The following is an 18,006-nucleotide window of genomic DNA, read 5'->3' as shown; positions in this document are numbered from 1 at the left end:
TCCATCAGCAACAATTCCAAGCAATTCTTTTGCTAGGTAGCCCATCAACTCATAAACATCGCAGATGTAATTGCAGAGGAAATATTCAAATTGCAAGCACTGGATGCCATCCAGTTTGCGTAAAAACTCACCTTGCTGCAACAGTACACTGCTGTTGTGGTGTGGGAAGGAAGGATTGTGAAGGGCATTTATTAGATAAAGGGCCCACTTGATGGCCCACTTGATGGCAGTCACATTAATACTGCACTAGGCTTGCAGTGTTGTCATGTGACCTATCTTGGCTGTACCCATTTGGAGAACTGGTGCTGAAGGGCGACATAATTAATTGTATGTTGTGCTCTCAAGGCTTGATACTGTATTGACAGCGGCCTAAAAAAAAAAAAGCAATTAGACAAGATTTTTGTGTTTGTACTTCTTGACAGGAACAGAAATCTTGCCTTTTGCTTGCAGCCCATGTGTACTCGCGGTGTCAGGCCTTGTATTCTTGAGCTATTACTGAAAATGCGGGCCGTGTTCGGTGATGGGACTTCCGGTTACATCGTTGAAATGTGAGTCCACAGGCTGGTATCATTCACATCCCAGTAAATTCTATGGTGCCTGGTGTCCTCGGCACAATGCTGCATTCAAGTGCCTCTCTCAGCAGCCAAGCTTCTCTCCCCAAGGCCGAGTGTAGTGAGAGTTGTTAACACCCACGAATGTATCCTTTCTCCATAGTCAGCCTAATGCAATGGTTTCAAGCCTTACCATGACTTGTGTGTTGCCATATAGGATATGTTTTCCTCCTTCACATTTTTGCATTTGACATTGGATAAGCCTAGTTCTCTGCTGTGGCTTTTCTGGGAACACTCTCCTCTAGTGCCTAATATGTGCGCTTAGCTGACCTGTGTGTGATGCCATGTGACCTCCTGTAGTGTAAGCAGGGCTGAAGCTGCACTTGGCCATCACATCAGGCATGAGAAATTGGGACACTACCACAAGTCATGGGTTGGCAACTATCCCTTTGAAGGGCGCGAGGTCTATGTCAGTACTCCTTAATCAAATTGGGTGGATCTCATTTTCAAGCTGCTGTTTGCCAAGGTTTCTTTGGTGCATGCAGCCACATGCTGGGTTGATCCTTTGGTGGACATTGCGGCCACTCTTGGCAAGGAGCAGCGTGTGGTGTGGGTCATGCTGAGCAGGCTGTGGTTGTGCGCAGATGCTAGCAGCAGCAGCAGCAGTGGAGGAGCCAAGGAAGCGCAGCAAGAGCAGATGGGTCCTGTGCTGGCTGGGCCAGGAGCCCTCAAGGCTGCACCGCCACTCATTGGCTTCGGCCTCATGAAGCTGACACCTGAGCAGCTCGAGATGGTCACGCGTGCAAAGAAGTTTGCCATGGAGCAGAGCATCAAGAGTGTGCTCATGAAGCAGACCATCGCGCACCAGCAGCAGGTGCGTTTGCACCCCACCATTGTGGTGCTTCAGGGTGATTTATTTGCAGGAAAAAAATCTAGCCAATAACTTTTTGTGACAGTGAAACAACAAATTTTTAACGTCTGCAGTTTTATACATTGTGTATTGCTGAATACAGTAGCCAACTGATAATTTGAACATGCTCGATCATTCGGACATGCTCGATTATTCAGACAGCTCTGTGGCATGCCATTGGTGCCTTAGAATAAAGTACAAAGACGACGCTTTAGAGCGCACCAATTGTTAGTTCAGACTCTGCTTGCAGGACCATGTGCTAATTTTGCCACCTATTGGAGCAGGAAGAGGGACATTTTTGTTTTGATACATCCTTCTTCCATGTTTGACGTATTAGTTCTGCAGAAACCTGCAAAGTGGAGAGAAGTAATTAATAAAGGAAAAATGAGACGTCCACCCAATAGTAGCAGTTGCTACAAAGAAAACCCAAACGGGGTCCTCGAAAGAAAAGCCTCACAGTTGAAGAAAGATTCGTCCTGGTACGGGACTCGAACCCGGGACCGCTGCTTTTCCAGGGCAGTGGCTCTACCATCTGGGCTAACCAGGTGGCTGGCAGATGACAGGGTGAAGTCAAACTCTTCAACAGTTTCTTTCTTCTTTTGTCAACAAGTTTTCTTCAACTGTGAGGCTTTTCTTTCGAGGAACCCATATGGGGTTTCCTTTGTAGCAATTGCTACGATTGGGTGGACGTCTCATTTCCCCTTTATTAATTCCTCCATGTTTCGCCTACCATGTTGCTGATCATCCTGAAAACAAACTAGCAAAACCTAATCCAGTAGCCACCAACCGTGCCCAAAGCACGGCACAAGCCAAGCCAAACCACTAAGTTACAAAATGGCTGCATTTGCTGCATTTGTAGAGTTAGAAGTTTGTCGTGAGAGTTCCCTGCATCCAGCATCCGTTCTTTGAATGTTAAAACTCCTGCCTGCAAGAGAACTAGCATATTTTGGGTAATCTAAAATGTTTTTTTTTTCCTGTCGCAGAGTATGCTTGATACTAAAGTGTATATCATCAAATTGTACAGGAAGAAATTCACTTTCCGATGGTACTAGTCCCAAATAACACGTTTATTAAAAAGAATATAAAGAAAAGATATCAAAAATATTTCGTAACAAAGTAAGGTACAGTGTAGAACACCTATAACGTAAATCGCTGGAGTTGCAAATATCCGCACTATAAGCGGTCCTGCACAATAACCAAAACAATGATTTTCAAGGCCTGCACATATGCAAAAAGGCCAAACCCCATGACAGTGATCTTGTGCGCGACGGCGACGAGTGATGACATTGAGCGACGAAATGGGCCAACTTGCGGCCAACTTTCTGGGGCTGTGAAGAGAGCTACTATACAGAATGCTACGGAGGCAAAGCGTGCGCAAGTGAGAGCGCCTCTGGACAGAGTCCTGTGCTTTAATCCACGTTAGTTTAGGCCGGGTAAGAGAAAACATAAACAACTTATTTTGTGGCTTTTCCTTTCCGCATCTGGGGAAGCGCGAAACAGTCGCACGTGGAAGCTGCATCGATTCAGCGCCTGTTCTGACCAACCAAAGCGCTGTGAAACGCTGCCGGACTACTTGGCATGGTAACACTTGTGCAGCAGCCATGTGTCCGTAGCTTTCCCTTCATAGCCACAGAAAGTGTCCCGCGAGTATATGAATGGCTTGTATGTGCGCACTGTTACGAACGGTGGAAGCTGACAAGTGCATATAAAGCCTAACAGCTACAAACTAAACTTGCTGAACACTGCTTGAACTGACAGCGTCGCACGCGGGATATTTGCACTTTATGACGCGCATAGCAACGGGTGCGCAGAAACTGAAGCCGCGGTCAGCGCAAAGCGCACTGCTAATAAGCAGCCAAGCAAGAGGTCTCACTGTCACCTAGGCGACCACCGCGCGCCCACTTTGTGCTTCCATCGCTCTTTCTTTCTTTATCTTTCTTAATTTTTTCTTTGTTGGTTCACTTGGCATATCATGCTCCTCTGCATTGCCCTTGTTGCTCTCCTCTCCCATCGGTGGGTGCATCTCATTGAGAAGCGTGCTCCCTACTGCGCTTGTTGGCAGGATTTCCCTGCGGAAGCCCCATTATAATCTCTAGTTTGTCTCGCACGGCTGCTCTGTAAGCACTATGCGTACATATGAAGTTCTATGGGAATGTAAACCAGAGTAAAAAAAAAAAAGCCGCGTTGTAGCCAGTTCTGCACCTAAAGGGTTATACGTATTATAAATGGGCTAAGCTGTATATAAAACCTTCAATATTGCTTCGCACAAAGAGATGCCAAAAAATTTCGGAATATATGCATTTTTAACACAATGGATGTCTCCAATATTTAAGCTGTTAACGTTCTTTGTATATGATTTCTTGAGATATATATAAAAATGTTGGACCTAGTGGCTAGCCCTAGCACAATGCCGAGGTTACCTCCTGGCCATCATTGAGTGAAAAAATTCACTCTCTCTGGCTGCTGACAAGTGAACCCACCTGAAGGACATTCATACCGTGCAGATAAGCACTGTGGTCTTTTCGAACACGTGGGATGCCTTTAGGTCAGCGTGCGGCAGCAAAGAAATTCGGAGAAGAAAGCGAAACTGTGCTGAATCTGACAAACCAAGGTTGTCTTCCGTGTCGGTCCTTCTGCTAACATTCAAAAACTTAGCGCTCAGATGCATCAGAATCACTGGAAATGCAGTGTTTCCAATTAAAATTTAAAAAATAAATGCTTTGCTATTGCAAAAGTATGCTCAGAAGGGTCTTTTTGAAAACATTTAGGTGGTACTTATTCTCTAAGCAGCCAAAAACAGCCTATCTGAAGTTCTATCCATAAGCAAGCGATATTAAAAGTGATGTCAATGCCATCCGTGCGCCATGGGCTGCATGCGTAGCCACAAAGCACACTGAAAGTTTTATTTGGCGGTGATGATGGTTCCAGTGATGATGATTGGTTGCTGGGTGATCAAAGTAATGGAAAATTTTGACATTAAAGATCAGCGCCCTGAACTCGGTCGTTGGAACAAAACAATCTGTCTCCAACACCTCCCAGGTTTACATTCACTGGGTTACCTGTATGCCGCACGCGGTCAAGGCACCTTTCTGCAACTCCAGTTTTTTTTATATGCACAATAAAGGTTGCAGCACTATCCTGTAATTTTGACACAAAAATAGTACACATTCTATACAATTTTTCCCCCCAAGAGAAGTAAAAGTGCTATAAGCATTCCTGGTATCATATCTTTATATAAGAAATGGCAGAAAAAATTTGAAATAAAAAACATCTGCATTTCTCGTCAATTCTTAAAAATTTCTCATTGCAGTTAAGGGGTTGAAGCAGTGCATGACTACCATTTTAAATTGTTACTTGTTACTGAGTAACTGAAGCTGCATTCTGTAATGATATAAGGAGATGGCAAAGAGTGTAGCTGGTTTGTGGATCATTTGCTTAAAGTCTAGGTGCCATTCTTGTTGATCCTGTTTCTTTGATTGCAGCAACAGAAGACGCTACAACGCCATCAGGCGCTGGTCCTCATGTGTCGGTAAGTTTCCTTATTCTGTTGTGTTTTGGTTTTGTATGAGGACCCTGTGGTCCCTGGTGGCTGGTTTGATTCTGGTGGAACACAACCTGCGTTGTACAGTGGTTCAAGGTTTGTTCTACTGGGGATATTCCACATGCTGTGCTGCAGTGAAATCGTCTGGAATCATGGTAATGGGTCTTGCATCCAGTCATGTCATTCATTGTTTCTTAGCTCGTAGAGCAAAATTTCCAAGCCAAAATATCCTTCAATGCACTTTAAATAAACAACTCGCAGGGTATTTAATGACCTGGAAAAGTCAAGGAATCGGGGGACCTTTTTTAATTTAGTAAAGTTGGGCAAAATCATGAAATAACTTTCCCAAGTTGCAAATTCATGTGCTGTAGGTTGGTTACCCTGTAATGCTTTTAGGCTCTTTGCAGAAATAGGCTTTCTTACACAATAATATTTGTATCCTCATTGGCACTTCAAAGGAATTTATTTGTAAATTAGAGGCAGCAGTGACAAGACAGCGTGTCCTCAATATTTGCGGTACAGTTAACACGCATGCTTGCCATGCAGTGAAGCATCTTGTATGTTGTGAATATTGATAGCGGCAGGGGCGAACTGGCACATAGGGTACAACCTACAATAAAATGAGCAATTAGGTTTTTTATTGTGATAACAAATATATGGACACTCCAGGCGCATTTGTATGTGCGAGTGAAAGGATGTGCCGGCGGTTGTAGCTCAATCAGCCAGCGCGTGCCCGCGCTGGCTGCTGTACCTTGAAAGCCATTTGTGACAGGGACACAGTCCGCTGCACGCTGTGTTTTCACGGCTTGGTTCACGCTGATGTGAGACTCAGCAAGAAGGTCAACTCGCTCGCTGCTACTGCCGCGCCTCCTCACTCTAGCATTTTGACAGTGAGTTTCCGCGGTCATTGAGTGAGATGTGTTCATGTTTGCTTGTGTGCGCGGGACACTGTGCTATGTTTGCCTATGTTTACAAGTTTATACAGCCAATAAAACTACCATCCTTACTTCATATTAGCTGTCCACTAATTTGCTATTGCAATCGATGCTCCACCTTTTGGGCAAAGCGGTGACTTTTTTTGGTTCGGCCAATGCTGCATAGGTGGCCACAAGTAGCCAATAAAAACATGCTGTTACTACACATATTATTACAGCATAGTTTTTATTAGTGTAATGAATGTGGTAGGTTTTGCTGTTGTGCGCACAGTGCAACAGCATGCAGAATAGGCTGAGGAAGGGGATGTTCCAAATAGCATGAACCTAAGGGGCTGCCACGATTGCTGCACTAATAGTACACATTACCCGTCTTTGTTGGCTGCCATGTTGCTGCGTTGCAAAATAAACTTAAAGTCCATTCGTTCTGCCTGCACCATTGTGGACCAGTTCACAGTGGGGCATGATTGCGCAGGTCGAGTTCAGCAGTGCAGGCACAACGTGACATGTGAAACAAATGCTGAGGGTCAGATGCGGTGCAGGCCAATGTTACTAGACTAGTTCAGTTTTAAAACTCGGCGCCGTTGCGCGGAACCGCCACCCGCCCGTGCCTTCGTGGCGCTGCAGTCGCACCCGGCTTCACTTCCTCACTAGCTGGCTACGCGGGCGGGCCGGACTAAGCACGCGGTGCAGCGTTGGTGTATGCTGTGGTTCGTTGTTGACAGCGAATTTCAGCAAGCATGTCATCCAGGGAACTGTAGCCTTCGCCGAGTTTCTTAAGAATATCAGCAGACGATGCCGACGTGCTGCGTAACTGGCTGCATAGGCCGCTATCAGAACGATGTTGACAGTTCGGTGCACCACTTTTTCTGTGCTCCCAGCAATGCGACGCGTCGCTCGGCGTGAAACAGAGTGATTCCTCGTGCCGACCGCGAACTTTCTGCGAAATCCACGGCACAGGCTCGTGCCACTGCTCCCGCATTCGTCGTCGTCGTCTTCCACAGCTGGCTGCGTGGCCGTTCATCTTTCCAGCGTAGAATTTCGAATTTCACTTCACTTCTGTTGTCATAATGGGGAGGCCGCTTTTACGGGGGTATGAGCCATTGCTTAAGGGAGCATGAGCCACTCATGGTCTTACGTAACGGAAAGATTTAATTTTGAAGAAATTTAATTTCGAAGAATCACAAGCTTCAAATCGCAGGAGAAGGCTGCTAACCACGCCGCCGAGCTAACTCGAGACATCGAACGCAAACTACAACTGCGGACTGCGGGCATACCGTCAGTGACGTCGTTCTCTCCGTCGCAGCCGATTGTGTGTGTAACCTCATAACTGATGAATACTTTAATGAACCCTTGGGATTAATCCAGTGATAAACACAGGGGCCGCACGTTTCAGCTTCGCTGATGCATCTTCCCGGAATGAAAAATCCGACTTCTTTCTTTATTTTTAAAAATTTTTTTGTGGCTTGTGTGCACAAAGACCGACCTCATCTTTCTTTTTGTAGCGCTTCTTTGGCGTGGTGAGAAGCTTCGGTGGGGATGAAGATCATCCTACAATCACGCACTTTGGCCAGATATTCAGGCTCGTGAGCCTAAACTGCGCGAAATGTTAAGACGACAGGAAGAAACGCACGACATTTAGGAACGCAGCTTCTGTGCTTCGCTGTATGCGTTTCTTCCTTTCGTACAGTTTACCCTTTATTCAGTATTAACGACTGGCGCGATAAATCTTATTGCTGTAGGTGGATACCGCTTTCTCGTGGTATCACTAATTCGGACAAGGGAGAACGCCAGCGAGTGTGAAACACACGCAAACTGCCCGTCCGCATCAGCTCAAGGCTGTGCCGAGGCGTCTGCAGTGGAGCCCGATGGAACAGCGTTGCCACCTGGCGGCTGTCACAGAAGTGGCGACAGCGGCTGTAAGCGCGCGGGCGGGGAGTTTTACAACTGCAGCTAGTCTAGTAACGTTGGTGCAGGCCGCCTAGTGCAGGCCGCCTAGAGGCAGGTTAAAGCACAGCAACGGGTCCCAAGCATTAGTTACCATTCGCTTCTGAGGTGTTTGGTCTTGAAAACAGCAAAAGCCAGCCACTTGTGCATTACAGACAATCCGACAGCATATTTCAATGCATGCCATAGAACAAATCTTGAGCTAAACTTGTCATGTATTTTGTTGGCAAATATGGGAGACGTTTTTCTTTTTTTCTTTTTCGGTTTTTTTCCTCTCAGTTTTACAGGACAATAAAATTCACTGATGATTATGATGCCAAATTTGAGCACAGCTCTATACGTGTTTTCATTTCGCAATATATTGGCTGGTGCAGACAATCGCGTTGCAAATGGAGTGAAGTGTGGCTCGACTGCTTCGCTAATCGGGAGATTGTGAGAGACAGCATGTAGGTAACACGTGGGCATGATTCACAGCAGCCACCACAAACAGACCTCCGCTAATGCAGTGCTTTGTTTTCATATATAGTATTGTTGGATGCACTCGTCGCATGCCGTTGTTGAACAGACAATGCACTACTCTGGCACCATCTTGTAGCCATTGTCGCCACCACCGCAGAGTGGCACTACACTTTCCTTCTCGCTCTTTTGCCATACCCTCCTCCTCCACTTTCCCCCTTGTGTTCTCTTCTCTTCACTTTTCATCCCTCGCTGCGCTCTGCATTCCCTCTTCTATTCTTTGTTCTGCTCGTTCGCTTGGTTACACCCACACCGACAAGGCGCACTAACGCTCAACGCAGGAACTGGTGCTTAAGAACTGCACTCTTAAAATACAGTAGAACCCCACTGATATATTCCTAATTCATATGTTTCCCCGGTTACAATGTCACTGAAGCCTGATCCTACCAAAGGGCTCATAAACGCCTAGGTATTGAGTCCCCTTTGATACATTGTTGATCATGCAATGTTCCCACATGCTGTGTTGCAACTTTCGTGTATAATTACAAAAAAATACTAAGTGCACCTTCACTAACATAATATTAAAAGAAAAACGTCTACCAGGCTAGACACCTGAGCTGTGCACTTCCGACCACCACCAACGCATGCTTTTGATGTGCCACAGTTTTGGCGGGAGTTGCCTTGGCAGAAGTTTCCCAAATTTTTGGACGACTTACATCATGCCATTTAATACCTGGACTCCGCCTGCATGACTGCTTGCCAATTTGGCCACAAAGTCAAGCACTAATTGCACTATTTTGGTTTTAATACATTGCTGGCATGGTTGTCAGTGATGTCGCCGGCACCTCCTCGAAACCAACACTAGAGAAGCCTAGTTGATCCAGTAGTCACTGATTGTCCAAACTTCAGGACAAGTCAGGCCAAGCAGCTAAGTGTTGAAGGCTGCATTGGCCTGCATTTACTGTTTGTTGTGCGAGTTCCTTGCATCAAATCTTTATTCATTTATGTGTTAAATTGTGACTTCAACAAGTATTTTCAAGGGGCACCAACTCTACTCCCAATGCCTGTATCGACAAGGGAGGTGAATAAGTGAGAGAAGGACTGTGTTTTTCATTGAAATAATTTGCCGCTGTCAGCAGTGGGGCCGGCTCTGCCTTTGTCATCCTCACCGATGGCTTTGAAGTGCAGTAAGCGTGGCAAGGACATTGAATAATGCAGATTCCTAAAAGTTAGCTTTGCCACAAAACAGCAGTATTACATGGTGAAGCACACACAATGTATTGCAGTGAAGTTTACCAAGATTGGAAAGGGGCCACTGACATGGGACGCAGTATTTATTCCTTAATTATACTCGCGTGCGCCCGCTATCTCTTGTCACACACGAGCACCGATATGCCTAATAAGCGTACTGGCAAGCCTTCTGAGCTATTTTAAACGTGCCTGTGGCAATTTAAGCCCTTAGGGGCAGTAAAAGGCATTTCATTTTTTTAGATGTTCTTGCAGTCCCTACGGAATTTGAAAATTGGACGTTGATTGTAGGTAGTTTCTACCGGAAAACTTTGTGATTGAGGCTAGTAACATTATCATGTGGCAAAAAGAATTGCATTCTACTTTGCATAAGCGAAAAAATTCACTCATGATTACGATACGCATCAAGACGGCAAGTTGGGCCACAATATGCCCTAATGTGAAATTTGAGCCCAGCTCTATACGTGTTTCATTTCGCGATATGTTGGCTAGCGTGGACAATCCGTCTTGTGCGGCACGTTACAAACGCAGCGCAGCATTGCAAAACAGGTAACACTCAAGCACAATGGTAGCAGTGACTACAATCGGTGATCATCAAAAATCTGATCTGCAGGTTAAGCATGTCTGCTTTTATACACGGCTCGTCGAAGGTTCTAGTGTAATTTCTGCTGCCGGGGCGTGGCTTCTAGAAAGTACTACAGTAGAACCCCGCTGTTACGTTCCTCACTGCTGCGTTTTCCTGGCTGCTACGTCGTTTTCATCCGGTCCCGGCATAGCTTCCATAGGATCCAATGTATAAGGAACCCCGCTGTTACGTAGTAGCTGTGAAAACGTTCCCGCATGATGCGTCGCAACCCGAACCCGCCTGGGCTAAAGTAGGCAATGTGCTCCAACCGCCATTTTGACTTTTGATGAGTTTTGACTGGGCTTGGCCGGGCTTGGCCATGGAACTGGCTGCAAGAAGTCGCACGCCAGTTCGAGAGGCCGCCACTAGGTGGCCATTCGGGAAAAATTCTCTCACTATCATCACTGTGATTACAGTCACCGCATGGTTTGTTGGACGGGTCGACTCGCCGAGGAAGGAAACTGAGGAGAGGCCCTGACGTCACTTTTTGTGAAGCTATAGCTAAAGGGAAGCCGGAAGTTGGCGTTGCTGATGGCGTTGCTCCGCCTATTGGGCCAGCTCTCCTCTCTTGTTCACATTTCTCGTGAAACCACGCCGCGCTGCGCGCAACCGGGCTGCTCGGGCGCGCGCACTCCGCAGGAATACTAAACAATTGTTTGCATGTTAGCATGATTACGCCAAAGAGGACAAAATTTCCCGCGGATTCGTCCGTTGCCATTGCCGTGGCGCGGTGACGACGAGGAGCACGAGCCGCATGATGCCGGGGAGTTGCCAAATCCTAGCTTTGGAGAAGCCCGCGGCTCTGGACCTCCTCCGCAGGTACGTTGCACCTCACAGCGACGCTGACAGCAATGCGGCCTTCCAGGCTATTGAGAAACGTGTGGTGATTTCTAGCGAGCGAAAGAAACGGCAAGCCACCATTCTAGACATTTTTAAAGTTGTAAGCGCACTCTGTGGAAATAAATTGTCTATAGTTGAAGCTGCACTTTTTTCATTCATTTTCGGAGCTTCCCTCACTGTTGCGTTTTCCCGGCTGTTAGGTTTTTTTTACTGGGTCTGGTGAAAAACGTATGAACGGGGTTCCACTGTACATAATTCGCATCATGCATACAATCAGATTACAAATGCTATTGCGCCATCTTGTAGTCTTGTGCAGCACTCGGCTTTCCCCGTCACTCTTCTGCCATACTCTCCTCTGCTTTCCTCCTCGTGCTCTCTTATTTCATCTCCTGCTGTGCTGCTCCGCATTTGCTTTCATCTCCCACTCTGCTTGTTTGGGGGACAACGCCGGTGCTCGTTGCAGGAACGGGCGCCTAGAGCTGCACTCTAAAAAGCAGTGTTCGTCGCTGAGGTGCAGTCATTTATACGTGCTTGTGGGAGACTGTGGTTCAAGCGAGCTGATTGTCCCAGTTGTGGTCTGAGCAGGACATGACATGACTGGGATTAATAGTAAAATATGTGAAGAACACACAGGCATGAGATGAGGCAAGCGAAGGTATGTTTGTTTCAGTGAAGGGATGCTGGCAGAGTTTGAGTACAGTTGCTGACCGATAATTTTGATATGCTTTTCACAACCAGTAGGCAAGCTCTCCCAAATAACAAAGGACCTAATAAAGAAACGCCAAAGAATGAAAGTGTCCAACTGAAGAGATCAGATAGAATTCGCGGAACTGTCACAACTGATCAACAAGGTGAAAATAAGCGATATTCGAAATTAGAACGTGAGAAAGACTGAAGAAGCCGTAAGAAATGGACGCAGCCTGAAATCAGTGAGAAGGAAACTTGGTATAGGACAAACCAAGATGTATGTACTGAAAGATAAGCGTGGTAAAATGTCATCGGCAATCTCGAAGGTATAATAAATGAAGCGGAAGAATTCTATACTGACACCGTACCCAGAGGACTCTGGAGAACTCCATTCGGAACAATAATGAACAGGATACAGAAACTCCTGCTATAACTATAGATGAGGTCAGAAGGGCCTTGAAAGACCTGAAACGGGGAAGAGTGGCAGGAGAAGATGGAATAACAGTCGATTTAATCGAAGATGGAGGAGACATAATGCTTGAAAACTGGTGGCTCTCTATATGAAATGTCTATCAACTGCAAGGGTCCCAGAAAGCTGGAAAAATGCAAACTTTATACTAATTCACAAAAAGGGAGACATTAAAGAACTGAAAATTTGTAGGCCTATTAGCTTACTCCCAGTATTATATAAAATATTTACCAATATAATCTCTAATAGGATAAGGGCAATCAACCAAGGGAACAGGCGAGCTTAAGGAAGGGATTCTCTACAATGGATCACATCTGTGTCATTAATCAGGTTATCAAGAAATCCGCAGAGTACAATAAGCCTCTTTATATATCTTTCATAGATTACGAAAGAGCATTTAATTCAGTAGAGATAACAGCAGTCATAGAGGCATTGCGTAATCAAGGAGTACAGACCGCTTACGTAAATACCTTGGAAAATATCTACAGAGATTCCACAGCCACCTTAATTCTAGACAAGAAAAGTAAAAAGATACCTATAAAAAAAGGAGTCAGACAAGGAGACACGATCTCTCCAATGATATTCACTGCGTGCTTGGAAGAAGTATTCAGGCTATTAAACTGGGAAGGTTTAGGAGTAAGGATCGACGGCAAATACCTCCGCAACCTTCGGTTTGCCGATTACATTGTTCTATTCAGCAACAATGCAGACGAGTTACAGCAAATGAATGAGGACCTTAACAGAGAGAGTGTAAGAGTGGGGCTGTAGATTAATATGCAGAAGACAAAGATAATGATGAATAACCGGGCAAGGAAACAAGAATTCAGGATCGCCAGTTAGCCTCTAGAGTCTGTGAAGCAGTATGTTTACCTAGGTCAACTAATCACAGCGAACCCTGACCATGAGAAGGAAATTCACAGAAGAATAAAAATGGGTTGGATCGCATACGGCAGAGATCCTGAGCTCCTGACTGGAAGCTTACCGTTATCATTGAAAAGGAAGGTGTGCAGTCAGTGCATTTTACCGGTGCTGACATATGGGACAGAGATTTAGAGACTGACAACGAAACTTGAGAACAAATTAAGGACTGTGCAAAGAGCAATGGAACGAAGAATGCTAGGCATAACAGACAGAAAGAGAGCGGTTTGGATCAGACAATAAACGGGTATAGATGACATTCTAATTGACATGAAGAGAAAAAAATGGAGCTGGGAAGGTCATGTAATGCATAGAGTAGATAACCGTTGGACCATCAGGTGAACAGAATGGGTACCACGAGAAGGGAAGCGCAGTAGAGGACGACAGAAGACTAGATGGTGCTACGAAATTAGGAAATTTGCGGGTGCTAGTTGGAATCGGCTGGTGCAGGAAAGGGGTATTTGGAGATCACGGAGAGAGGCCTTCGTCCTGCAGTGGACATAAAATAGGCTGATGATGATGATTCCAACATCTCCGTGGCGCCGCCACTGGCCTCATAGACAATGCATAAAGATGACTGAAGTTCTGGACACCTTACAGCACACTGTGTGATAGTCCAGACTGCAACTGTTTGACTACGAGCTAATTTGTCCAGTTTTGATATGTCGCTGCCATGGTCGTTGGCCTTACATGGCTGTTACGGTCTGATACGGTGCATGCAAGGTGGGCTAAACAAGTCCTCAAATCACCACTTCCAAAATAGCTCTGAAGGCTTACCAGTAGACTTATTAGGTGTCTCAGTGCTCGTACTATGACAGAAGACAGTGGGAGCGTGGGTGTATAATTAAGGAATGCATCCTATGTCCCGTGACAGTCACCTCCTTTCCACTTTTAATATGCTTTGCCACAATAGATAGCGTATGCTTCACCCCATAACACTGCTGTATTGTGGCGTAGCTGACCTTTGAAAACTGGCCATGGTGCAACGCTTTTTAGACCTTTTCAAGTTTTGTTTTGTTGCCAGTGGGTGAAGATTCAGTGCACGCATTGACTGTACATAATTTAGTATCTTAGTGACAGCTTGACAATGGTCAATTTACAGGTCCCGGTTTTGTAGCCATGCCTTCTACTCAATTCTGTGCTGCTCTTCTCTTCTACCTCTCACGGCCAGCTAATACCGTTTGTAACATAAATAGAGCATCACTCCGACCACTGACAAAGTGAGAGAAGAGGGAAAAGAGGTGGCAGCAGCAAAATCACTGCCACGAACTGTCATAAAAATGGGGGAAAAAGGCGGCGATAGCGAGAGGAAAAAAATCGGGGGAAGAGGGTGCAGTAGAAACATGAGGCAGAAAGCAGAGGACAACATAGTGAAAGTGTGAGACAAAAAGCAGGTTGACATTATCCCTCAAGAGAAAAGTGTATAACAGCTGTCTTACCAGTACTCACGTACGGGGCAGAAACCTGGAGGCTTACGAAAAGGGTTCTACTTAAATTGAGGACGACACAACGAGCTATGGAAAGAAGAATGATAGGTGGAACGTTAAGGGATAAGAAAAGAGCAGATTGGGTGAGGGAACAAATGTGAGTTAATGACATCTTAATTGAAATCAAGAAAAAGAAATGGGCATGGGCAGGACATGTAATGAGGAGGGAAGATAACCGATGGTCATTTAAGGGTTACGGACTGGATTCCAAATGAAGGGAAGCGTAGCAGGGGGCGGCAGAAAGTTAAGTGGGCGGATGAGATTAAGAAGTTTGCAGGGACAACATAGCCACAATTAGTGCATGACCGGGGTAGTTGGAGAAATATGGGAGAGGCCTTTGCCCTGCAGTGGGCGTAACCAGGCTGATGATGATGATGATGAGACAAAAAGCCTAGTGCTGCACAAGAAGTGGCTCTGTGGTGACGACTGCCATGAGATGGCGCCAGAGTAGTGCGTCATCGTCTGTTTATTGATGACGCCATCAATAAGACATGCGGCGAGTGTGTCCACTGATACCATATATGGAAACAGTGCTGCATGAGTGGAGGCCTGTCTGCGGTGGCTGCTGTGAATCGTACCTATGTGTTGCCCACACACTGCCTCTTGCAATCTCCCGATTAGCGAGGCAGTGGGCCTCTGATTATCAGTCCCTGACAGTCCTGAACTGCTTGGAACTGCTGTGCCACATTCGATTTTCTCGAACAACTTCGCAAGCTCTGCCCACGAGTCCAAAAGCCGTCAGAATTGCATTCGTTTTTACAGACCGAAAGTTGCGGACTGTCCACGGACTCTTCGAGCTGTCAGCGTATTTTTGCTAGGACAAGTGCAAGCAGCTAGCAGACTACAGCCATCTTAAAAAGCAACGTGCGGCGTCTGATGCCATATTATGAAAGATGCCATGTGCTTCTGCGTACTTTGCGCATTACAGACAACAAATGCTGTGCACTCGGCTGTCGCTTATGTTACGTTGGTGCTTTTTGTGCCATCACGCGAGTTTTTCACAAGTAGTCTAATTGCTGCAGCTTTAGTCTTCGTGTTTTTGAGAAAGAAGCACAGCGATCAGGTGCACATGCTTGATTTTCTTGATGTGTTTCGTGAAATCTGTCATGCTCATAGCTAAATGCGTAGTAAACAGGTAGATTTCATGTTTCAGGGGAGTGAAACTGATGTGCGAGGAAGAAAATCATATTGCATGTGGCTATTTCATGCCAGTAGCTGGGGTGGTATACAATTAGAGATTCGCTGATTGCTGTTCACACATACAGGTTGTTTCACGTAACTTGAACCAAGGATATTTAAAAAGTGGCTAACTGCACCTGAATGAAACCAATGACATATGTTTTGCAGTCATGTGGCGCTTGTTAGGGTATTTTCATTTTGTGCCTAATTAGTTAATTAAGGCCAATTATGCAATTTTGTAAATATTCACTTTAGGGCCAATTGCGTTTTGTTACGTTGTAGAAGGCATTGGAAAACGACTGACCCAATTTTTTGTGGTAGCGTACATGCTGCGTGGTGATTTTTTCAGGCGTTTTAAAGAAAGCCTGCTAAATGTGAAATAAAACCATGTGACTACACTCCTGCGCTACCATATTGCAGTGCTCTCAACCGCGCTTCGTGCCAAAGAACGGTGCATGTGGACTGTGGCGAATTGAGCACCCGTTGGTTGCATATCGTTGGTTGGCCAAGTGTTATGTGACCGCTATGAATAGATGCGCATTGACTTGGCATCAAAAAGTAACTTCAGTTAAGGCCCATTCACACTAGGCCGACTCGACACCAACGCCAACAAGAGAAGGAAAGACAACGATGCTGGTGATCGGCTGACTAGTTGGCATCATACCGTGTCGCTGAGAGGCATTCTGCCACATGAGGCCAACAACGCCGTCGACCCGACCGATGGGCCGTCGCAGTGACAGGATTTCGGGATGCCAACACTGACAAAACCAGTCTGCAGACTGTCGTTCAGCCAGTCTTCGCGAAATCGACCACAGAGCGAAAACACCGACAATGTGACCTGCAGAAGCTACATTTTTATATATACTTAATTGTGCTCAAAATTAATGGAAACATACTTCTGAAATTAAAATGCATGATCTTGACATTCAGCCCTTGCCAGCAGTCTGTGTTGAGCTAGAGCTGGTGCCGATTTGTCGAGCCAGAGCTGGTGTCATCATTGTGTTTGTGTTTAGACAGAAAGCTCCGAACTGCATGCTTGAATGCGTTAATCTGCATGCATAAACACAGACATGTCCCATATAATCTGCGTGCCTTCCAATGGCTAACCGGTCTAATCTTAACATGCAGCTATATACGCGCTGCTTTTGCTCCCTCGGTCTTATTAGAATTATTTCAATCGGTCCTGTCTACCTGTACGAAACCTGTATACCAACAACATTGTGCTGTGGAAAGGCTGTCAGCATCAAGGAGGCCCTCACGGTCGCCACCATGGCTGCGCCTTTCGCCGAATTTATTAGAAAATGAACTGTAGATATTCGAGAATCAAATTAATCCAACGTTCACTATTCAATGTGCATTTGAGTATTCACCCACTCCTACTATTTTTTGTTTTTTTTGTTTTTCTTGGCTTTGTTCTGGCATGTAGAAGTGCCATGGCTTTCATCAGGTGAGCAGGATGGCCAAAACCGTGTTTTGATTTTTGCTGAGTGGTGCACAGAGGGTGAGTCGTCCCCATGGGTGGTGCAGGGTATACGTTGGCAGCATCAGCTTCGAGCTGAAGGAGGATACGATCAAGCAGGCATTTCGCCCATTTGGTCCCATCAAGTCCATCAACATGTCCTGGGACCCAGTGACACAGAAGCACAAAGGGTTTGCCTTTGTCGAGTATGAGCTGCCCGAGGCAGCACAGCTTGCCCTCGAGCAAATGAATGGCGTGCTCATTGGAGGACGGAACATCAAGGTTGGCCGACCCAGCAACATGCCACAAGCAGCACCCATCTTGGACCAGATAATGGAGGAGGCCAAAACCTATAACCGCATCTACATTGCATCTGTTCACCAGGACTTGACTGAATCGGACATTCAGAGGTGAGTACACACCCTTGTGCTAGTGATTTTAAAACGTTCATTACAGTCAAGTCCAATGCAATACAAAAATATATTTGTTATATCCTACTTATTATAAGCATATGATCAGGTCTGCGGGAAAAAAAGAAAAAATAATCATGATGACTCTGGCATGCCAGCAGAAAGTCTTTTGTAGATTTTGATGGCCTGTTGGTGGCTTATTGTGTGGATACAGTCAAACCCACCTATAACAATATTCGATTGCCAAAAAATCCTGTTATTATAACCAGGTTGCACGAAAAAGCAGAGGGGACAAGCATCCAAACATGGAAGAAGCACTGTTAAACCCACTTATAGCATTACTGGCA

At 45.7% G+C, this 18,006-nt stretch overlaps 1 protein-coding gene across 14 annotated transcripts in view; it reads left to right on the top strand.

Annotated features, from left to right (window-relative positions):
- The window catches only part of hfp (Poly(U)-binding-splicing factor hfp), a 158,378-nt gene that overhangs the window by 27,247 nt on the left and 113,125 nt on the right, over positions 1-18,006 (top strand). For 11 of the 14 annotated variants that reach the window (XM_050193919.3, XM_050193928.3, XM_050193923.3 and 8 more), the window contains 3 exons: positions 1,196-1,425; positions 4,944-4,990; positions 17,318-17,659. In XM_050193919.3, coding sequence (XP_050049876.1) covers positions 1,196-1,425; positions 4,944-4,990; positions 17,318-17,659 — 619 coding nt within the window. The remainder of the gene's footprint in view (positions 1-1,195; positions 1,426-4,943; positions 4,991-17,317; positions 17,660-18,006) is intronic. The other 3 variants (XM_050193914.3, XM_055061210.2, XM_055061209.2) reach the window with 3 other exon arrangements.

Source organism: Dermacentor andersoni, chromosome 1, assembly GCF_023375885.2.
Source record: "Dermacentor andersoni chromosome 1, qqDerAnde1_hic_scaffold, whole genome shotgun sequence".
In the NCBI taxonomy this organism is placed as follows: Eukaryota; Metazoa; Arthropoda; class Arachnida; order Ixodida; family Ixodidae; genus Dermacentor; species Dermacentor andersoni.
This window is presented reverse-complemented; position numbering and strand designations above follow the sequence as displayed.